Here is a 24349-nt window from a genome sequence, read left to right on the forward strand (position 1 = left end):
TTTAAATGTTTGGCGACTGCTCATAAAACTCATATCTACCTTGACCTCTTGGTGTGGTTAACCATTTTCTGAAGATAATGCCCCCCTTTTGTCTGAATCTTTGTTGTCAAACAATTTTGCCTGACACTTAAAGAGTTCCAAGTCCTATTTTGTACCCATTTGTGGAAAGTGCCCGAAAACTCGCATGCATTACTTCAATCCTCCATGACTAATTAGTGTCACCACTCCATCATGTGACATCATCGGCTGTATCGGTAGATTAAACGGTTACATGAAGCCCAGCCACATTTCCCCTGCATCTGCTTTTACTTGCATTCAAAGCCGTCCACGACAAAATCTCCCTCCTATAGAAGGACAATGGAGACCCAAACTCTGTTCCCGCAGCTTTACACGTTCTATAACAACTAGCTGTTAGTTAAGTCTTCTCTTTAAATGTGTGATTAAATGAGAGTGCTGATGTTCCCGTGTGATTTTCATGGCTTATATAAATATTTGCCTTCTTCCACATGTCTTTTCCTGCGACGTCTGATACTTGAGACGTCAGTCACAAACATTATGATTTTCAGTGACTACATTCTTTTACTTTTTAATCTGCCTTCATCCGGTTTGGAGTATCTACAGATATTAAAATCTGATATATAGGGCATTACCTCAGATGTGAGGGGTTTGATGTAGAGATCACATGGATATAGGGGTATCATACATCAAATACTACAGCCTGGCATGTTCACATCAAAGAGACGCATCTGTTTCATGACATGACGAAGATTCGAGTCCCGTGAGACTTGAGTCAACCCTCTCGCACTCCTCAAACTCTTCAAACTATGGCAACGCTCCAGCCTCATGCCATCTACCTGGGTAAGCGAAAGTGATCTTTGTCATTTCCAAAAGATTCAAACTCTGTCGTCTCAGTATCAGACGGCACGCCTAAAGGCTGTTCACAAACCGTGTGATGCATATTGTGTTTAAATGACAGGAACCTCTGAAATCTGCCGTTTCCAGGAGTCAGGAGTGAGCTGGGAAATGGTCAAATATATTACTCAAGCTTTTTTTTTTATCTGGTAAGTTAAATAAACATTGCAGCTAGGTCCTGACTGAAGGAAGAGGGTGTTTATTTTAAATTTCTCTCTCTTTTTTTAAGGTTTCACATCTGTGTCCCTACCTCAATACTCTCATATATTTAAAAAGCTGGCAAACTGAAATCTTGAAGGTCCTTTTTTTCATATTTCACCTGCTACAAATTCAACAAGGCCACACAGACTCTGGTGAGTTGTATAGTTGTGTATAGTGTTGTTGTTTTTTTGTTGTTGTTTTTTTAAGAGTAATCCCTTACTTTACTTTTTCAAGGGAAAATTACAGTATTTAATTATTTAATTATGCATTACACCCAATACTAATTGTGATGAATAAAAAGTTCAAAAGAACAGCATTTATATAAATCTTAAATGAAATATAAATATTTTGTAACATTTTAAATGTCTTTACTGTTAATTTGTCCTTGCTGAAGAAAAGTATTAATTTCTTGTTGCCTAATTTTCAAGCGAGTTATTAATTTGCTTCACATTATCTTAGAATATTGGCCACTATATTAGCACCCCTACGCAACAGTACCCAACTCTGTCAGGAGGCCTTCATACATATTGTGAGTTACCTATTTATTTGCATAAACTTTCAGTCGCATCATTTCAAATTGCCAAATCTCATTGAAATTGACTTCCCAGGTGGTTTTCTGCTTCAAATCACTGTGCGAATGCATCTTTTATAGCACTGACTTCAGCTTTACCCATGTCAGGTCCAATAACAAGTCACACAAATGGCCTTTCTAAGTGGTTTCATGACCAGAAATAGCAACAATACGCCACCAGACTTGTGATTTTGTGTGTTTGTGTGTCTGCATGTGTTTTTCTCAGGTAATGCACTGCACCCAGTAACGTTATTTGCGACAGGGAAATTGCAGTGAATCTGTCCGGAAGATTGAAAGCTGTCAGCGCTTCTTAATGCCTTTTGGCCACAATGAGTTGATGACGAAGGTAATGTTGATGCTATCATCTGCTGTATGTTTTGCAGGTCATAATGGTGCATTAATAAGCCATTGCCATTCACTGACACGCCACTGTATTCAAATGTAATGGCTTGTATTGAGGTGCCTCTTGCGTCAGCGCCATCTGAATGAGTCCTGATGCTACACTGTGCTCTATTTATCTTTTCTTCCTCAATCAGGAGAATGAGATTATCTGCGAGTAAAGAAACAAGCGTTAATCCTTCAGTTTATTTGTTCGTCACTAGTTACAGACCACCCTTGAGGGTAAGCAAGCGTATCTAGCGCCAGTAATCACAGGCTAATTTTCTAGTGATTGTTGCTAGCAAAAATGGCAACAGTTTAAGAGTTTAGTGGTATAAATTGAGTAGATTTAAGTCACTCTTATGATTTAGCATGTTTTGCCTTCGTAAATGTATTTTATCTTAGCTAAAGGGTCATTAGGTAGCTTGGGTCATTTATATCGAGGAATGTTATACTCCTCAAAATGTTTAATTTAGTTCTTAGGAATAAAATTAAAGACCTTGGGAAATTAACGATAAGAATTTTAAGTGTATTAAAGCCATTTTGTTTATTTCAAGCACATGCCCTTTTGGTGCTTTTAAGTCATGTCAAATCAAGATTGTAGTAAAGATTTGAACCCACATGAACCACACCATAAAGTGTGGTGAAACTCAGGATTTTCTTTTAGCCCCAAGTTTACGAGATGGGGACGTGTCACTGAGAAAACTCAATAAAATGTACACGTATGCACAAAATATAATAGTATTAAATGATATAGTGTATAACGATTCAGTTTACAGCACCAAAATGTTGCTGTATTTATTTATTTTTTGTAGAAATGATACATCGCCAAAAGTTATTTGCACGTGAAGTTGAAATTACGAATTCCCAACTCATAAATACAAACTTCCCAGAAAGACTTAAAAGCACCATCTCACCACAAGAAAAAATATTTCTCATTGGCTAGTTTTCTGGTTAGATAAGTATGGACTTCATTTGTTTTTTTTCTGTTTACATGTCATTGATGTTTACATTTTGTGAGCAATTTCAAAGTGTGTATATTCTAAATAAATAAAAAATGTATAAAAAAACCTGAAACTTATGCAAAAATCACATTTGCATTTAATCACTTAGCAGACGCTTTTATCCAAAGCGACTTTCAAATGAGGAGAGCAATAGAAGCAGTTAAACCAACAATAGAGCAACAAATATGCAAGTGCTATGACTAGTCACAGTTAGTCTAGCACAGTACACATAGCAAGTTTAAAAAAAAATAGATATAGAATAGTAAGTGTTTATATTAATGAATGAATGGGTGAAGTGTTGACGAAAAATATGCATCTTCAACCATTTCTTAAAAACTGGCAGCTCGGGACCAGTCCAGGTAAAGGTCTATGAAAGAGAAATTGTGTCTCTTTGGGATGGCACCACAAGGTGCTGTTCACTTGCAGAACGCAAGCTTCTGGAGGGCACATAGGTCTGGAGTACTGAGTTTAGGTATAGGGGTGCAGAGCCAGTGATTGTTCTGTAGTCAAACATCAGTCCCTTGAATTTGATGCAATTGGCAACCATTGCGAGTTCATGAAGAGAGGTGTGGCGGGCGCTTGCGTTAAAGACTCTTGCTGCAGCATCTGGATCAGTTGCAGAGGTTTGACAGTGCAAGCTTGGAAGACCTGCCAAGAGAGCATTACAATAGTCCAGTTTGGATAGAACAAGACCTTGGACAAGGAGTTGTTCATGCTCTGATAGGAAGGGCCTGATCCTCCAAATGTTATATTAGGCAAATCTGCAGGACCAGGCAGTTCTAGTAATGTGGTCTGTGAAGTCCAAGGTTGGAGTTGTGATTAATGATCAGTTAAACTTCACAGACCACATTTATTACTATGTGTACCTGGATGGAGTTATATACCTAGCTGAATGGAGAAGTTGTGATACAGTGTTGGGTTGGCTGAGACCACAAGCAGTTCTGTCTTCGCAAGGTTTAGTTGAAGCTGGTGGTCCTTCATCCAGCCAGAAATGTCTGTCAGGCAGGCTGAGATGCGAGCAGTTACCGTTAGATCATCAGGCTGGAATGAGAGGTAGAGTTGTGTGTCATCAGCATAGCAGTAATAGGAAAAAACATGTTTCTGAATGACAGACCCTAGTGATAACATGTAGATGGAGAAGAGAAGTGGTCCAAGCACTGAGCCCTGAGGCACCCCAGTAGCTAGATGTTGCAACTTCTCACTCCTACACATAACGGTGGTGTTTATATGGAGCATAAAAATGACAAATAAAGGAATCTGAAAATCTGACACCCTGAAGGACCTACCTGAGAGGTAAGACTTGAACCATTGGAGTTCGGTTCCTGAGATGCCCTTCGCCATGAGGGTTGACAGAAGGATCTGGTGGTTGTGTCAAAAGTATCACATATCTGTCATTTTTATACTGTATACTTATAATGTATATTATTTATGTGCATGAATATGTGTTGTGAATTAAAGGTCCTGTTCTTCGTGATCCCATTTTTCAAACTTTAGTTAGTGTGTAATGTTGCTGTTAGAGCATAAATAATACCTGTAAAATTATAAAGCTCAAAGTTCAATGCCAAGCGAGATATTTTATTTAACAGAAGTCCCCTTTCAAAGCATACAGCGAACGGCCGGTTTGGACTACATCCCTCTACTTCCTGCTTTAATGACGTCACTAGAACAGTTTTTTGACTAGCCTCCGCCCACAGGAATACACACAAAAAAGGGGGCGTGGTCTTGTTGCGCTCCCACGGAGAAGAGGAAGAGTTGCGTTTACTGTAAAATACTGTGTTTTTTTTACACGCGAAACATGAACACATGTTATATTGCACACTTTAAACACAATCAAAGCTTCAAAAACACAGGAAAAACAGGACCTTTCAGCAGAAAATTATTGTGGACAGTTTTCCTGTGCATATAAAAATGAATAATCCATGCAGTTATTAGGGAATGAGACCCATTGTTGGAGAAACAAACATCCTAGTCCTGCCCTAAATGTGCGCCATTGGTTGAACCAATGTTTGCGAGTCGTGCTGGTTGAGATGTTCGATAAACAGAGCAATGTTTTCTTTTCAGAGAAATCAATCTTTGAATGACTGACTTGTAGTCGTCTCTGCAACTGAGGTAGGTATTTTGACACAAATAAGAAGAAAAAATAATTTGGCATTGAAAAATCGCTTAAGAAATCAATAAGCATCAGCTATATGGCTTACTATAAATAAACACCTAAATATACCTGCTACTTTGTAATACAGTGCTATGTGTTGTCAGTTGCCCTGTGAGGTTTAACCTTTCTAAAATTGAGGTTGTGAGGTCATTTTTGCTGCTTTATGTGCTCTCTCGCACGGTATTGGGCCATAAATAAACACAATCTGATGATATTTGACCAAACTGGCATTTGCATTCAAATTGAAGATACTATCCTGACAGCATGCAAATAGACCGGGAGCTTTATGAGGTCATAAACACATCCGTCAGCAATGTGCTCATCTTGACAACACATTGTGTTTGTTTGTATGATGTCCCAAAACACTGCGTGAACAAACTCTCACATCCAGGGCATCGCAGATTATTTGAGCTTTGTTCGCATAACTAATAACTGATAAAAGAGTGTGTAGTTACATCTGCTTGGCATTTAGCCATGTGTTTTTATTAGTAACACATAGTGGCTCTGTTTCAGCCAGGGCTTGTTGGCTGAGCACCTGGTTGGCAATCTTTATTTCCCATATATCATCTGCTGTGGTGCTATTCGATGCCGCGATTGTATTTGTCTTGGACATTGTTCTAGCTTTGATCATGAGCAGCTGTAATTATTTGGCCGCGCACTTTCCGCAGGAGACAGCCGGTGCAACAGGAGAAGGCCGTGTGTATGAGTTGTGTGTATGTGTGAACAATCCCTAACAGACTGGGTACAGTGCAGGATTTAAGTAGAGGATAAATTCAAATTCAAATTCAAATTCAAATTTATTTGTATAGCGCTTTTCACAATACATATTGTTTCAAAGCAGCTTTACAGAAAGTGCATTTCAGAAATGTACATAGAGAAATACAGTTAGTTAATCATGTATTGATTTAGGGCATAAACATCGCCCGCGTCGAGTCGTCTCAACTGTAGTATAAAATGTAAGTATTATGTGAATGCCTGGCTGAAGAGATGCGTCTTTAATCTAGTTTTAAACTGGGACAGCGAGTCTGAGCCTCGAACAATATCAGGAAGGCCATTCCAGAGTTTAGGAGCTAAATGTGAAAAAGCTCTCCCTCCTGTAGTGGACTTAGATATCCTAGGAATGACCAGAAGCCTCGAATTTAGTGATCTTAAAGAGCGCGATGGATTGTAGGGCGATAGAAGTTCCGTTAAATACACGGGAGCTAAACCATTTAGGGCTTTATAGGTCAGTAGCAATACTTTGTAATTGATACGGAACTTTATAGGTAACCAATGTAGAGACGACAGAATTGGTGTTATATGATCGTATTTTCTTGATCTAGTAAGAACTCTAGCGGCGGCATTTTGGACTAACTGTAGCTTGTTTATTGAGGATGCAGGACAACCAGCTAATAAAGCATTACAGTAATCTAGTCTCGAGGTCATGAATGCATGAACTAACTTTTCTGCATCAGAAACAGATAGCATGTTACGTAGCTTAGCAATGTTTCTAAGGTGGAAAAAGGCTGTTCTTGTAACATATGAAATATGATTTTCAAAAGACAAGTTGCGGTCTAATATAACACCCAGGTCTTTTACTGTAGAGGATAAAGTAACAGGACATCCTACGATGTTAAAGTTGTATTGTAAGAGGTTTTGTGGGCAGTTTTTTGGACTAATAAGTAATACCTCCGTTTTATCTGAATTTAATAGCAGAAAATTACATGTCATCCAGTATTTTATATCTTTAACACACTCTGTTAATTTAGATAATTTAGCGTTTTCATCTGGTCGTGATGAAATATATAATTGAGTGTCATCAGCATAACAGTGGAAATTAATTCCATGTTTTCTTATAATATTACCAAGTGGCAGCATATATATTGAGAATAGCAGAGGGCCTAACACAGATCCTTGCGGTACACCGTAGTTTACTGACGTTATCTTCGATTTTTCCCCATTTACGCAGACAAAATGGTAACGGTCTGATAAGTACGATCTAAACCAGTTTAATGCCTGTCCCTGAACACCAGTGTAGTTTTGTAGTCGGTCTAAGAGTATTGTGTGATCTATAGTATCGAACGCAGCACTAAGATCAAGTAAAACTAGTATTGAGATACAGCCTTGGTCAGAAGCTAAAAGTAAATCATTTGTGATTTTAACGAGCGCAGTTTCTGTGCTATGGTGCGGTCTGAATCCTGACTGAAACTTTTCATAGATATCATTTTCTTGCAAGAAAGAACACAATTGAGCGGACACAACTTTTTCTAGTATTTTAGACATAAATGGAAGATTTGAAATGGGTCTGTAATTTGCTAGGTTATTATGATCTAATTGTGGTTTCTTAATAAGAGGTTTTATAACTGCCAACTTGAATATTCTTGGAACATGACCTAAGGATAAAGACGAGTTAATAATGTTGAGAAGAGGCTCTTCCACTACAGGTAACACTTGTTTCAGTAGTTTAGTTGGTATTGGATCTAATAAACACGTTGTTGGTTTAGATGCAATGATAAGTTTATTTAACTCTTCCTGTCCTATAGTTGCAAAGCGCTGTAATTGTTCTTGCGGGGTGATAATTGAGGCTGAATCATAAGACACCATTAAAGATTGTACATTTACAATTGTGTTTCTGATGCTTTCTATTTTCTCAGTGAAGAAATTCATAAAATCATTACTACTACACTGTGACAGAATATTTTGCTCCGGTAACGTCTGTTTATTTGTTAGTCTAGCGACGGTGTTAAATAAAAACCTTGGATTGTTTTGGTTGTTTTCTATTAGTTTGCGGAGATGCTCAGCCCTGGCTGCTTTTAGGGCCTTTTTATAACGTGACATACTGTCTTTCCACGCGATTCTAAAGACCTCTAGATTAGTTTGTTTCCATTTACGCTCTAAATTACGAGTTTCTCTCTTTAGAACATGCGTAACACTGTTGTACCATGGTGCTTTAGTTTTCTCTCTAACCTTTTTTAATCTAATTGGTGCAACGATGTCTAATGTACTAGAGAAAATGGTGCTCATAGTGCTAGTCATTTCCTCTAGTTCATCTGTTTGTTTGGGTTCACTGAGCAGCTGAGACAGATCAGGTAAGCTATTTGAGAAATGATCTGTAGTTGTTGGAAGGATTGTTCTGCCTGGTCGATAACGCGGCGCAACATGACAAATTTCAGCGGTACGTAGTATGCAAGTGACCATGTAATGGTCAGTGACTTCATCACTTTGCGGTATAATATCTATATCGGTTGGATCGGCTCCATGTGATATAATTAAATCTAGCGTATGATTAAGACGATGAGTGGGACCAGTTACGTTTTGCTTGACCCCAAAGGAGTTTAATAAATCTGTAAACGCAGCCCCTAAAGCATCATTTGAATTATCTACGTGTATGTTAAAATCTCCAACAATTAATGCTTTATCGACATTGACCAAAAGATCTGAGAGAAAGTCTGCAAACTCTTTTAGGAAATCAGCGTAAGGCCCAGGCGGTCTATATACGGTAGCCAAGGCTAGAGATAATATGGATTTCTTTCTTACATCTAAGAGAGTAACATTTAGCACAAGTACTTCAAACGAATTAAACCTGTGACCTGTTTTCTGAGTAACAGTAAGAATATCTTTATAGATTATAGCAACACCACCGCCACGACCAATCAGACGGGGCTCATGCTTGTAACAGTATCCAGGTGGAGTAGACTCATTAAGACCGAAATAATCATTTGGTTTAAGCCAGGTTTCAGTAAGGCAAAGTACATCGAAACTATTATCTGTGACCATTTCATTTACAATAACCGCCTTAGGTGTAAGCGATCTGATGTTTAAAAGACCTAGCTTTATAAATTGTTTTTGTTCACTAATATTGAGATTTTCTGGTTTAATCACAATTAGATTTTTCTTAGATCCTGCAGTAGATTTATTATTTGATCTCACTAAACGAGGAATAGACACAGTTTCAATATAATGTTCTACATTGGTACTTATATCAATTAAGTTTGGACAGCAAAGAGTGTGATTTGGACTTTGACTTACTAGTCATATGGTGTGTAGCGTCTTGGAGATGTTGTCCGACAGAATAGCCGCTCCGATTCTGCTGGGGTGAAGGCCATCAGCACGGAAGAGCCTAGGTCGCTCCCAGAAAAGATTCCAATTATTTACAAAGAGCAGTCTCTGTTCATTACACCATGACATTAACCATTCATTTAGAGCAAATAATCTACTGAACCTTTCGTGTCCTAGTCGGTAGGTGGGAAGCGGTCCAGACACGATGATCGTTGTTTCAGGCGATGTGCTGCGTACCGTCTCGATCAGGCTCCTGTAGTCCTTCTTCAGAACCTCCGACTGCCGTAGCCTGATGTCGTTCGTTCCCGCGTGCAGCACGACAGCTCCGACGGGCTCGTCACCGTTCAGAATCCCGGGAACCTGTGCAGCGACATCGAGAACACGAGCACCAGGAAAGCAGTGAGTGCGAACCTTACCTTTACCTATGGTAGCACGGACATGCCGGACGATGGAACTGCCGATGATCACAGCGTCGCATTCCGTCTCGCGTAGAGGGGAGAAGCGGTTCTGGGTGGAGATCTCGAAGGCCGGGAGGGGCGGAGAGGTCCTAGCTCTGGTCCTGGCCCGCGTCTTCCGCTGTGGAATCATCCAGGGTCCATGTTGTTGTGTCGGTGCCGGAGTGAATGAAACCAGGGATGATCGCATCCTGGGCAGAGAAACACATGGAGTAGACGAGGTCGGAGTCAAAAGGTTACTAACCACTGACTTTTGAGCATCGGCGCGTGATGTTTCAAGCGCGAAACGTCGATCTCGTAGCTCGGCCTTTCTCACTAGTAGGTCGCGGATCTGCTTCTCCACGGATTCCAGCTCTAACTGCACAGAATGCAGCTCGAATGTGTCCTCACCTGCACTCAAAGGTAACGTTAGACACACATCCGTTATATTCGCCATTATAGCAGATGTGCTATAATGGCGAATTATAGCTTTCAGTGATACGGGTGTAAATAAGTCGATCGATAGGCGCGACCACGCGTGTAATGCTAGCGGGCTAAGGCTAGTAGCGGAAGTTCGAAAGGTTGGATATATGTAGCGATATCAGAGCAATCCGATTGTTTTTTAAGGAGAATAGTATTCCAGATATGTTCACACGCTATAAAAATGAAAAAGTTCGTTTGTAAAAGAGTGTAAAGAAGAAAAACAAGGTTTCTGAATTAAGGCAGTTATAGCCCAATAGCCCAATTAAATACCTCCTTTATGGTTTTCATCAACAATACAGTTGGCTGGTATTGTGCAACACAATTTAAGTCTGTGAATGAAGGCGGATGCGTAAATGAATCAGTGGAAATTGAAGCAGGCCCACCCTCCCCCAGCCAGGCTTTCATCCTCAGGTCCCGAAACAAAAATAAACACATGAATTAAACCTGAGAGGTGAATGAGAGGGAATTGTTCATTTATGGATTCCGGAAAAACAGGAGCAATCGGGACGGAAAACAAGGGTGATTTCATTAAACTCCAAAACCGCACATTTGACCCCTCCCCTAACTATTGTACGGAGCAGACAATGGAGCTTATTGTGTGCAATAGGCATTTTAAATAAATATACAGGTTAAAACTGACCAACATTGTTCTTTGTTGCCAAAAATATTTACGCAAAAACTTTCATACTAAATACTATCACATGCACCTTTTTTTTTAATGTCTTTAATTCCTACGTCTTATATATATATATATATATAAACAGTCCGTTACTGATTCCAAATTACATGACAACATTTTTTTTTGTTATACATAATCTTTTACAATACACATTTTAGGTAATATAATCTGACTACTTTTGACCTAACTTGTTTATCACGTTGAATTGAATAGAATAATATTGTACCATATTGATATAAAAATACAAAGAAAATATATTCCATTCTTTGTTATCAACAACATGAAGTGCATTAAATATTAGATAAAAGCTAATAATTAAATCATAATTTAAAAATTGAAATAAATTCCTTTCAAATAATAAAAACTATAATAAAAATGTGATTGAAAGAAAAAAGGGTAACACTTTATGTTAATGTGTCCTTGTTACATGCATTTAATAACTATAAATTAGGCATAATTACATGCAACTAACCCTAAACAAAGCCCTAATCCTACCCTTACACATTAGTAAGTGCATGTAGTTAATTATTAATACTTATAATGTATAATTACACTGTAACGTGTAGCCGAAAAAAAGCTTTCCAATGACAATACATGGTTAAATGACTCACTGAGTGATAAATCAAATAATAATCAATGTGTTGAGTTAATTTGAAAGTTGAGAAAACACTCCTCAAAAGTGATATTATTTATGTAAAATGTATAGCCACCTGACTAGTGGCTGGTTTCTGTGCAATTTCACAAAACTAGAAGACTTTCTGAATGTATATAAGCGATATGCTTTTTTCTTTTCCTTTTTTTTTTTTTTTTTTGAAAGAAAAATTTTAAACATAGAAAAGAAGAATTAGGGAGAATCAATAAATTCTTTACTGGGAGAATCAATAAATTCTTTACTGCCGTTGTGTGAATAATATGTAATCATTTTAAAAAAAGTAACTGATTATATGATGGATGATTATGTATTTTAAAATGGCATCTAATCTAATTACAAGTACTTAATTTTTAGAATCTGTTACTATAACAGCACTGTTTATATATATTATGTATATTTATATTTATGTATGTATGTATATATTTAATTTATTTCGTTTTTATATTATTATTATTATTATTATTTTACTAATTCTGGTTGTAATATTTAATTCTCATAAACTCCTCCACTTCCATTATTTTCTTTTATACATTTTAAAGTTTTGTTTTGTTTGTTTCTTAATTCAGTTTGCATTTTCTGTCCTTTTCCTGCTATTTTAATATTTTCTCTATGGCTAATTACAGGTTTCTATTCTGAATAACGCTAAAATATGTACTCCTTATACAGAGTTTGAGACTGCATTGAAATTCTGTGATTTATTGTGATTTAAGCCTGAAAAAAAACTGATATTACTGATATTAACATTTAAAATATGTATTAAATCACTAATGAAAGCAAAACTGATAGACTTTCACTAGTGGTCTCAGATTTTTTTTTTTAACTCAACTGTGCGTCCCAACGATGGCGCAGTAGCGTTTGTATGCGCTTTTGGAGCCTTGCAGTTGATTTCTTGTGTTTTAGTGCTTTTGATCTGTGTTTGGTAGACAGCAGCCCACCCTGAAGTTCAGGTAATCCATGAGATCCCCACGGATCTCCAGCGGGAGTCAGACTGGCCTATAGCTCACTCCAGATATCCTGATTTTTATAGTTCACTGCGATTCCTCTATCCTCAGAGGCAAAGCTAAATGTGTGCTTTTTTTTTTACAAGTTTTTTTTATAACCTTTTATGAGTAATAAGTAGTATCGCATGTTTCCATTTCCATTGTCCAGAAATTCCAACAAAACACACATCTCTATAAATCAGGCACAACGGATCCTCAAGCAATTTTGTTGCTGCCCTACTAGTTTAATCCTGAGCCAGTTTTCAGAGTTTAGTGGAATGCAAACTCGCTTTATATCGCACAGATTTAATTAGCAATGACTGCGGAAAAGACAAAGACATATTTAGCTTTGGAATCTCACTTCGTGATAATCATGCTCTTGGAGGACAGTCAGAAACCATTACTTCCCAGTCCTTGTGTCCCCCCCCCCCCCCCCCCCCCCCCCTCCGACATTTTTATATCTCTTGGCCACATGCTGACTAGCCAAGGGAAGAGATATATTCATTCTTCAGTCCTCAATAATATAGCCTGGATGGCTCGAGTTTATTGTGTATAAATGATATTTGGTATAGCCTCCATAAATGTTTATTATGCATTTGGAGAAATATACCACATTAGTTGTCTCAGCAGGTTTCTAAGCTTGTAATTTTATTCTTTGTTATTATAAACTCAACTCTTGTCTTTCCAGCTTTATGAAGAAACTCTTTTCTTCAGTGAACATCATACTCTAAAGTATGACTTTCTCAGAAGAAAAAAGTTTTTTATCCGTACAATGTAAGTCAATGGGGTCCAATGTTGTTTTGGACCCCATCGACTTCCATTCTATGGACAAAAACTGTTTATTCAAAATGTATTTTGTGTTCTACAGAAGAATGAAAGCCATACAGGTTTCAAACGGCATGAAGGTGGGTAAATGAATATTTACAGAAACAGAATATTCATTTTTGGGGAATGAACTATCCCTTTAAGTATCACTTTTATCTAAGATGTTATTCTTTACTTAGAAAAATGGGATAAAAATCTCAGATCTTGGGTGGATATGATGAGAAATTGGTGTAAACCCTCTATGTTTCTCTGTCTTTTGAGCATGTGCTGTTATAGTATATGTATATGTATTTGTTCCAATGTTTTATTTCTTATATTCATATTTAGTAAGCATCAAATAGCTTCTGGAACGGTGAAACTTGGTGAAATTCTGCAACTGACTCTCAGTTGAATTCAGTTGTCATATTATACTATTTGACTTTAAATAACTCAAAACGGCACCAGCTCTGAGTATTATGCTTAATAAAAACCATTCTGGTTGGTGATGTGTTAATAAACAGAAGTTTAAGACACATATGTGATGGTTTTGCACTACTCTCATGTTGTGCATAATTGATTGTGAAGTGTTGCAGCATGATTATGTTTAATAATAAAGAATAACACACAAGCGTATTCACCGTCAGGTGTCGGTTTACCAACATGCATTTAGATAAAATGTTTCTTGTGAGTTTCATTTGGCCCTCAGAGACATGGCTGAAGACAGACAGAAGAAGGGAATTTTAGTTGAAGTGTGTTCAACTAACAGATGTTTTTTTTTTTTCTATAACTGTAGATCGGAATGTCCATTTATTCACTTTCTGAAGACAAAATTCCAGCTAAGTGGCCAAGACCTCTCGGCAATATGAATATGAACAGAAACACGTCCAGCATGCGTGATGAATCAGACCTCAACGGCTCCCCAGAGGCATTTTCAAAGCATCTACAGCCCCGAATCAAGGTAACAAATGTGGTTCTGTATCAAGACTTGTTCTCTGCCAAATGCATCCAAATCAACGTTTTATTTGCGTCATGTTTTTTGGTAAAGTGGGACAACACGATTAAATGGTCTTTCGGACCTCCATGAAGTGGAACATCTGTGATGTAAACACTCTGTCCCACTGAATCACACTTATTATAAGGGGACATTGCCGTCCTGCCTCCGTTACTGTTGGAGTGCGTTATTTATGTGAGAAATTGCTGTGTTATTACTGACACTATCCCCTGGTGTATATTTGGGGGAGTCTGGATTCCACCTCTGCTCATTTACACCTAATCATTCTTTAGTGTGAAAATCAGGCAAGATGGAAAGGCAGATGGAACATATTAAAAGTATATATATTTATACACGCGCGCACACACACACTGCTAATGCTTTTCAGAGTGACAGTGGGCATTCTCCGTGCACATGGATTTCATTTGTAAGAGGCAACAGATTTCGACATGATTTTTTGACTCCTTTAAAACTTCCATTTTGTTGTCATGCCAGTGAATTAGGGCGTCAAGTGGGATCTAAGCTTTCCTGATACGCTTTCAAGGAACATCCCAACAGATTTTCAAGTAGTTAAGGTATGTGAAAAAAGGATACAATACATGATATAGCAATGTTGTGAAACACTGTTCACCTATATAATGTGTATATCATAGTATTGCGCTGTGTAAATAAATAATAAATGTTAAAATTTAGTAACATGCATGCTTAACTAGTGCACAGATAATTGAGCTCATGAAGAACTAAACCATTCATTAACCACATCAGCAACTAATAAAGAGTCTGTTTGATTAATAGATTAAGTCATGCTGTTTATTAAATGCGTCATCATGTATTAAATCCTTATTGACTAATAGTCTAAATTAATGTGTTAATTACCACATTGGGTCAAAGCCATGTATTTCAACTTCCAGTCGTCTGCTTTAATGAATCATTAGCTAATGATTTGCAAAGATATCATTATGTAATAACTTTTCTTGTTGAGGGACATGACTATTATTAAGTAATATGTCATTTTGGTTTTGGCATCCACGCTAAGCCATGGATATCAGTTTCCACAACCGTGATTCAACTGTACCAGATGAACTGGTGCATGGAGTGCCCTGATGTTCATGGCACAGGAATATATCTGACTGAAGCTTATATTTGTGTGAAACCCAACTCACCCGTCCTACAAACACTTTCTCTCACATTATTCACTGTGCAACTCTCACAGACCTTACAATTGAGTGGGGGATGTCAATACCCATAACCATAATGACGTACAGTGTTGGGTAGTTTACTCTAAAAAGGTAATTAAATACTACTAATTAAATCTTTAAAAGTGTAATTAGATTACTCTCTCTAAAAAGTATTGGATTACTTACTACTAATTACTTTATAAATCCCATATCAACCTCAACCAGTTAAACAATAGGATAGAAAATAAACTGCACTTTTAATTCTTTAAAATAAACAATATACAATTGCATAAATTATTCTTGAACTGACCAAAGTGTGTAAAGGGAGAAGGTTACATAAAAAAACGCTATTGTATTACAGTGTTTCATGCAATTACATCAGTAGTTACTAATTAAATGAGAGAAAAATTAAGTAAAGTAATCCCTTACTTTACTTTTTCAAGGGAAAAGTAAATAAATTAGTAATTACTTAGTAATTAACTAACCCCAACACTGATGACATATTACTTAATAATGATTTAATAGTGCCTCAACTAGTAAAGTCATCATATTTCTTTGCAAATCATTAGCTAATGATTCATTAAAGCAGACGACTGGAAGTTGAAATACATGGCTTCGACCCATTGTGGTAATTAACACATTAATGTACACTATTAATAATGAATTAATACATGATGACACATTTAATTAATAGCAATTCATATATGACTTAATCTATATTAATTGCTAATGTGGTTAATGCATTAATTAATGGTTTTGTTCTTCAGGACTCAAACATTATCTCATGATAACCTGTGCACTAGTTACTGCATATTAGTGCACCCGTATTGTAGTGTTACCCAATATTTTTATTATGGAACAATCAGTATTATATTACAAGCAGTCTGAGAATAGTGGTTTCTGATTGATCAATCGCTGCATCCAGCGGTGTGATATCTTGCATTTTAGGGATGATAACCTCAGATGAGTGCAGTATTAATATTACTGTCATTTTGTTGCAGTGTTCATCCTGTTGCCATTTACAGACAAATTGTTTATTACACTGTAATTGACTCCTTTTTTCTTAGCGGAAGCTTTAAGATAATACACTGGTAAGTTTAAAAAAAGATCTGAACTCCAATCTATATGTGGATAAATGCGCGATTAGTCTGTGAAATATCATTTTACTCCATTTAAAACTCATAATAGAATGGGCTCTGGACTCGTGCCAGTATAGGTTTTCTTTTAATGCCTTGAGGAAGTGGCTGTTGAATAGACTTTCAATGTACTTTGGGTTTGCTTAAGGTATTACAGAGTTCTATGAGGCCTTTTGAACTGAAAATAAAGAAGTGTTTCCTCACTATTCAGACAAATTACATTTGATCTTGTCTGTTTCCTTTCTTTTCAAATCCCTTTTAAGTTGCCTGTTGAGTGAGAGAAGGCAAAAGTGACTTTCTTGGTTGAGCTGAAAGGCCTGAACCATATAGAGCTGGTAAACACACAAAAGCCCAGCTGGTGGGTTTGACTCTCACTTTCTTAACGTATATGAGGACTGAACAGACCGTTTTAAAGGGTTGGTCACCCCAAAATAGAAATTCTGTAATTTACAGTCCTTACCCTCATGTAACTGTCATGTAATGCCTCATGTAATGGCATTGATGCCATCGTTCCTTGTCCTGTGAGTGATTACAATGCACACAAACTAAAGTGGATAGCATGATTTTTAGCGAATAACAATTTAGATTTTGGTTCAAACTTGGTTCCCCTTTGTCCAAGACAACACTCTCAGAAAAAAAGGTACAAAAGCTGTCACTGGGACAGTACCCTTCAAAAGGGTTCTAATATGTACCATTTAGGTACTAATATGTACACTTTTGGTACCAATATGTACCTTTGAGGGACTAAAATGCACTCTTTAGGTACAAATGTGTACCTTTTGAAAAGGTACCGCCACAGTGACAGCTTTTGTACCTTTTTTTCTGAGAGTGAAGACTCAAATGTGGCAGGGACATTTTTTGGACTCAGATCTGTTTTTGTCATGACTGGACTTGGTCCTAAATCCGATACAAGTCAGATGTTTTGCAACGCGACCTTAATCTGAATTTAGGTTCTCTAGGACCACAATCCTATAGAAAATCTGTGGAGGGAGCTGAAACTTCGAGATGCAAAGCGACAGCCAAGAAACCTTAAGGATTTAGAGAGGATCTGTAAAGAGGATTGGACCAAAATCCCTCCTGAGATTTATGCAAACCTGGTGACCAAGTACAAGAAACGTCTTACTATTGACTAACTAAAAAAGATGTCAGTTTGACGTTACATATTTATAATTTGTGTTTAGGATGTTAATTAAATTTGTTAATATGACTTAATTTAAATCATTTTTAGAGTTATTGGGACCCCCTGGTTGAGAATCACTAGCTTATAGGGTGTCGTTTTGCCCCTTTTTTGATGATTGACAGCCTCCAGGTACTATACTTATCTTTTAACATCTTTTTTGTGTTGCACATATAAAATTAAGTCAAACGGGTTTGGAACTTTATGTTGGAACTACTTACAATTCTTAGAAAATGTCTTTTGAAATGTAGGCCTATTTTTTAGGGTTGTGTTCTCCAGCCTAATCACAACCAGATAATCAGAAAGTTTAAAAGAAAGGAAATTAAAAAAACATCAATTCCTCTTATCTCCCCTGCTTCTCCCAGAGTGTTAAAAGCTATTGCAACATTTAGTCCAGCACATGGTTACAATCATACGCTGTTTAAAATGCCTCAGTAGGCTATATGGTTTTTCTGTTTTGTCAAGGGCATTTAAATCTGAATGTATGAATAGTTTAGAGTGATGCTAATGCGAATGTGCTAGAATTTAATTTGAGAACGAGCTCAAATTGACTTTTTAGCCCGTACTCAAACCCAGCCTGGGGGTCGGAGTAAAGACTGCAGTCTTCCCCCGTTGAGAAGCCAAACTTCATTAGACACTGTGTATTTATGTTCCAGTGTTTATTAAATGGTGGTTTGAGTATTTTAGTGATGGTTCGCTTGCTCATCACTCTTGCTGCCCAGAATTTGGTAGTTAGTGTCCAAGAACAAGAATGATGGATTTCGATAAGACATTCTTAATTCCGCTTGGATCATCTCCATGCTTGTTTAAACCCAAACTATTCGCTGCAAACATTCGTCGATGGCCAATGGTGAAAAGCGGGTCAGAACAGAAGTAGCTGTTACGGCTGTTGAGCAACCGTTCATTTTAGATGCTTGTGGTATGGCAAAGTATGGAATATTTTCTTTGAAATGTTACCCACAATTCTTCCTTTTACACCCAGAAGCTCTTCTGGAATCAATTGTCGCCTCAACAGTGTGTCAGCACCTCTGAAAGTTGTCATCTGCCCAAAACCAGCGCTTCCCTGCAGCAGTTCGTATTCAGTAAAGAATGTCACTCAAGGCAAAATCGCAGCTAACATAGTAGCTCTGTGAGCCGCCTCACAGTCCAGTGCCTAGATAGGCAGCTGTCTTTTAAGGGCAATGCTTTAACCGACACTGTATGTAAATTGTTTTTGAATGCATTCCGATTGAAGGAATTCCTTGCCAGATTCTGAACCAAAATCATGAAAAATCTATTTCAAATGAATGCTGTTCTTTTGAACTTTCTATTCAACAAAGAATCCTGAAAAAAAAACTAAAAAAACATCACAGTTTCCACAAAAATATTAAGTGGCACTGTTTTCAGCAATGACAAAAATAACAATACATTACACTGAAGACTGGAGTAATGGTGCTGAAAATGCTACTTTGCATCACAGGTATGAATTGCATTTTAAAATACTAGTGCAAAATGCCCGTGCAAAATAAGTTTTTAAGTGTGTTTTTAGTAATTGTTGGTTTGGTGTGTTTGAGTGCACATTGTTACAATTGCGCAGCAAATGTTTAGTGACATTTTTATTTGTGCGTGGTAGAAAGCACACGGTATTAAGCCATATAATATTCAGAAGTAAATAGCATAGCTGACTTATAGATTCAGTTTACATCCACAAATGAATAAGCGCGTAGATTCAGGGAGCAATGCAAAGTGCCCGTGCAAAATCAGTTTTTGTGAGCTGATCGCCGTCAAAAAAGTTCAGGAGATATTTATTAGCGATGGCTGATTTCAACAGTGCCAATATGATAAAAAATAACTTTTATATTGATTCAATGGATTAATTGCATTTTGAAAAAAAAAAGTGTCATGAATTTATTGCATTTTTGGGAAAAAATAATCAGTTTTAATAATAATTCTTTGAAAATCAAATTTTTTTATGTTATTATAACTCAAAGATGCTATGTGAAAGTTTGAAACAGAAAATAGTGGTTTTCATCTTGCCACTCTCTTGGTAAAGAAAACACATTTTTACTCAAATTAATCAAAATGGATTTATCACGTTCTGGAACCAAACTATAATATTCAGAAGTAAACAGTGTAGCTGACTGAGTGTTTATGCCAGAATGTTTATTTTTAAACCACAACCTTCTTGGGGCTTCTTTGACCGATACAACCCTCTAATGTCAGAATGTTTATTTTTAAACCACAACCTTCTAAAAATGATATATTTAACGATATCTTTTGCATTTATCATCCAAACAACATCAAACTTGGCACTGCACTTACTCGTGCCCGTGGCAAGACACCTGTCGAATTTGAAATCCATCGGACCAACGGTTCGAGAGATATGTGGTTAACACACACACACACACAGACAGACGGACAGACAGACAGACGTTTCTGTAATTTATAGATAGATATAAACATAGAAAACTGTTATTTTAAATCGAGTGCTACAGAGCGTTTCAGCGGCGTTGAATTTTTTCCATTCATTTCTTCCATGGGGATTTAAAAAAAATCTTTGATAAAGCATTATAAGTCTTGAACAAAGCCAACCAGCCACGAGGTGAATCATAAAATTACAAAGTTTGATTTAAAGCACAGAAGTTTATGAAAATTGGACAAAAGACTGTGTACTTTAACAGCTTTAGTGAGGGAAGGAACTACAATCCCATGAAGCATTGCAAACAGCATAATCAAATTAAAAGCTATGGAGAAATATAGAACTACGCACAGTGTGTGTGTGTATATGTATATATGTATATGTATGTATATATATGTATGTATGTACAGTATGTGTGTGTATGTATATATATATATATATATATATATATATATATATGTCATCATGGGTAATGTAGTTTTCACCATGAATTCCGCTTTTAAACATGATTATTTAAAAAAATAAGTTGAAATAATGTGGACTGACAACTTCAACAGAAGCAAATACCATCGATTAACAACCTTGTAGCTCAAGGTCTGTCTTTAAAGGTTTAGAAGTCATCATTAAAAATCAAGAAAATAGAGTATTTACTTCTGGAACCCGACTGTTAAGTCTGTTATAATAATGTAATAATAACTTTTGAACGGTAGTAGCCTATATATTTACAGTTAACATTTTGGTCTTTCAGTTAACACCATTCGCCATCTTGGTTGATGATTCCAGTGCATTTCTTTAATCGCTGATGGATACCTGCAATGTTGCCTCAGAATCAGGCCAAAACAGTTATGTTTTATGGTATCTACACTGAAAAAAATGTTATGTTGAATTTACTTAATTTTATTACGTCAAGGGGTTGCACGAAATAAATTTATCTAAATCCAGATATATTTAAGTTTAGTGTACTTATATTTTGTAAATTGGTTGTACTTATATTTTATAAGTAATTTCAAATTAATAATATTAATAATTTTAGCTAAACTATTTTAAGTTGAATTTACTAAATTTTTTCAAGAATCAGCCTGTGAATCTCAACAATGGTGACAATTATAAAGCATGTTGCAGTGCATTCTGGGTGCCACCAATCAAAAATCATTCATGGCTCCAATCATGCATTGGTGCATGAATAAATAATGAGCTTATGTTCAGAGGTGATCGGTTTCAGTGTTTCAGGTCAAATGATTGTGAAATAATGATTATGTTAAAACACAACCAACACCATCAGATCACCTTTTCTATTTGTTCAGCTGGCTGTTATAACTCAGGTACAGCAGCCAAACAAAATCTAAGGTTAACGGTTTCAGGGTAAAGAGCCCAACTAAAACACACACTGATCCCCATGATGGTAACTTAAAATTACGGTTGTAACATTACAGTTTTCTCCTTCAGTGATTCTGCTTGTTAACATCAGGTGTCTTCAATGTTGGCAATACAAAATAAAGAGGTCTTAATTCATCTTTGACGTCTGTCTGTTATTCAGATATTTTTGTTTAAAAATTGTTAAATGGTTAACTTTTAAGGAATTAATTTGATTAATTATTACTCAATTCTAATGTGTTAAATTTAATTAATAATATTGCTTGTAATCTGCACAATTTTATTGAGTAGATATAGCGTATTCATTTTACAGTGTATATGGAAATTAAATTAAACTTATTTTTTTCTAATTACTTTTAATTGAATGAAATTAACTTGTTTTAAACAAGGGCAGTGAATTTGAAAATTAATAATAAAAAATAAGTAGGATTAAATAACACATTATAATCAGTGAAATTAACCAGATAAAAACATGTAACATTTACAAGGGGTCAGAATCATTTTTTTCAGTGTATTTTTTAAACAGTTTTGACTTCAGGAGCGTGCTATAACGGCTTGCTATATTGTAAAAACACAGCTCAAATTTCAATCTCAAGAAACCTCACGTTATCTTTAAAATGACTTAATCATGCAGTACTTCATGCCATCTTATCATGCCAGTTGGGCACGAAATAATCATTGGCAGAAATGGACACTGGTAGTCAGTACACAGGGTGCCCACTCACTGCCTGCTGCTTCTGCAATTTCTACATCTCATGTTTAGGGACAATGAGCCATTGTGTGGCAGTTATTCAATCCTCTGAAGCTTGCGAGCTTTGACAGTGAGTGATCACATAAAATGATGTCACTGCAAATGCTTGGAAGCCAAGTACAAAGGAGCACCTTAGATACTGATCTGTGGTCAGATTAATGTGAAGGAACACTGATGAATTCAGAGGAAGTCTGTAACAAAAGTCACAGGCGCAAAGATTTTACAGAATAAGGCAATTCTGTCCCTTAAAAAGAAAAGTAGATTGCTGGTTGTGTATTGTCAGTAAAAAACTCTACTGAACATTTTTTCAATAATTAAAGGTACAATATGTTGTTTTTTTGCTTTAAAAATAGCAAAAATCACTATTTCTATGTTATATATTTTTTTTAGTTGTGTACTTACATTATCCCGACTGTTTCCAACAACTTTCAAACCAGGAGAAATTTGTAATTTAATTCGAAGACACGTCCCGTTTCTTTATTTCCGTTTTGTCGCCGTCAATGGCGTCATATCCGCGTTGTCCCTGGTTTCCGCTCGTACTGCCATAGCAACCAGAGCCCTCTGATAGTAACCAAAGCGACAGACGTGGACAACTGTGTAGTTCGCAATGTCTATCTGCACGCTGTTGTTGTTTCGTTCAAACATTATGGACCATGGCAAGCAGACTTTGGATAAAAAAGGAGAACTAAAACGAGAATCAATATCAGCGCGGTGTTTTCGAGATGCCTAGAGCTCCACGTCCGAGACTTCGACCGCTCCTACATGTACTTTATTAAACAGGTGAGCACATTTACATAAAACTAATCAATGTTATATAGTTCAACAATGATAAAATGTTAGAATATGATCTGTATGTTATTCTAATGTTGATCTAGCTTACTGCTAGTCTCACAGACAAACTAACACATACATTTCAACACATTCAAATGCAGTTTAGTGTGCTAGTGTAATGTTAGACCAAGTGAAACAGCGCTGCGTTACCTCACAAGTTTAATTTGTCTAATAAACTGACCAGTGAGTAAGTTAGTAATTCTGCACTTGCGTGCAGTTCGATAGAATGAAATGTCCATATTGCTTTTATATCCGCGGGACTCGCGTCGCGTGTGGAGCTGATAGCTGTCTCTTAGCAATCCCGACCTGCTTCATATCACAGTCATGATAAAAACATCGATGTACTCACTCATCCATAAACATTATTAGATCGGTCGGCTTGACGATGACGACAAGATCCATAATTCTTAGCAAATGTTGCGTCATCAAACTACGCCTTTGTTATTGTAAGAGGTTAGCGACCCCTAGCGGCGAAAAAAATACATATCGTACGTTTAACTTGCGATAACCAAGCTCGGAATGCCTGATTTTCACATTGTTTTACAAATCCCATGTCTCTTGCTTGTTCATTTATTGAATGTTTGACTATGCTTTCAGTTACAAATAAAAGTAAGATTTACTAAACTAAGGCCAGATTTACTAAACAAGGCAAATTAGCATGAAAGCACAATTCCAAAAAAGTGCCGACGGGGTGGCGTGGAAAGTTCTGCGTATGATCTACTGATGACGCGCGAATTAAAGAACAGAAACAACAGGATCATTTCCATTATGACCAACGCAGTCTACCAAGAGCAGCGCAAATTAGCATGCATTTTTATTTAATAATGTTTTTTTGTGAACCCAATTACTTTCATTGAATGAACAAAAACAGTTCAGAATATATATATTTTTTAATGTTCTACAGACAAAAATAAAGTCATACAGGTTTGGACGACATGATGGTGAGCAAATGATGACAAAATTCTAATTTTAGGTGAACTAACCCTTTTCCATGTTTAAAAACATTCCACAGAATTTATTCCCCCCTCAAAATCACTGCGGAAAATGCGAAAATGTTGCTGATACCATCTGGACCTGATGATGATGACGTCCAAGTGTCATTTGCACCAAAATTGAGTGTTAAAGGCTGTTGACCATGTACTCAATATAAGGCAAAACAAATGCAGAGCTTTACTAGCAGAACAAAACACACACACAACAGTGACTTTGTGTCTGATTTACATTT

General features: G+C 36.6%; 1 protein-coding gene across 2 annotated transcripts; it reads right to left on the reverse strand.

Moving 5' to 3' along the window:
* Positions 1-2555: 2555 nt before the first annotated feature.
* Positions 2556-10740, reverse strand: LOC311285985 (uncharacterized protein). Of its 2 annotated transcripts, none has more exons than XM_084401929.1 (4): positions 9227-10470; positions 4353-4425; positions 3951-4107; positions 2556-3858 (listed from the first exon to the last, which is right to left on the reverse strand). In XM_084401929.1, the coding sequence occupies exon 1, from the start codon at positions 10145-10147 to the stop codon at positions 9230-9232; it is 918 nt and encodes a 305-aa protein (XP_084258055.1). In that variant the 5' UTR covers positions 10148-10470; the 3' UTR covers positions 2556-3858; positions 3951-4107; positions 4353-4425; positions 9227-9229. The 2 variants fall into 2 exon arrangements, with proteins under 2 accessions (XP_084258055.1, XP_084258054.1); XM_084401928.1 differs by having other exon boundaries at positions 2559-3714; positions 9227-10740.
* Positions 10741-24349: the final 13609 nt, after the last annotated feature.

The sequence above is a fragment of the Rutilus rutilus genome (genome assembly GCF_951802725.1).
Source record: "Rutilus rutilus genome assembly, chromosome: 2".
NCBI lineage: Eukaryota > Metazoa > Chordata > Actinopteri > Cypriniformes > Leuciscidae > Rutilus > Rutilus rutilus.

Excerpts from the sequence above, each read along its gene's own strand:
- LOC311285985 (XM_084401929.1), bottom strand. The coding sequence starts at position 10,147 with ATGGCGAATATAACGGATGTGTGTCTAACGTTACCTTTGAGTGCAGGT.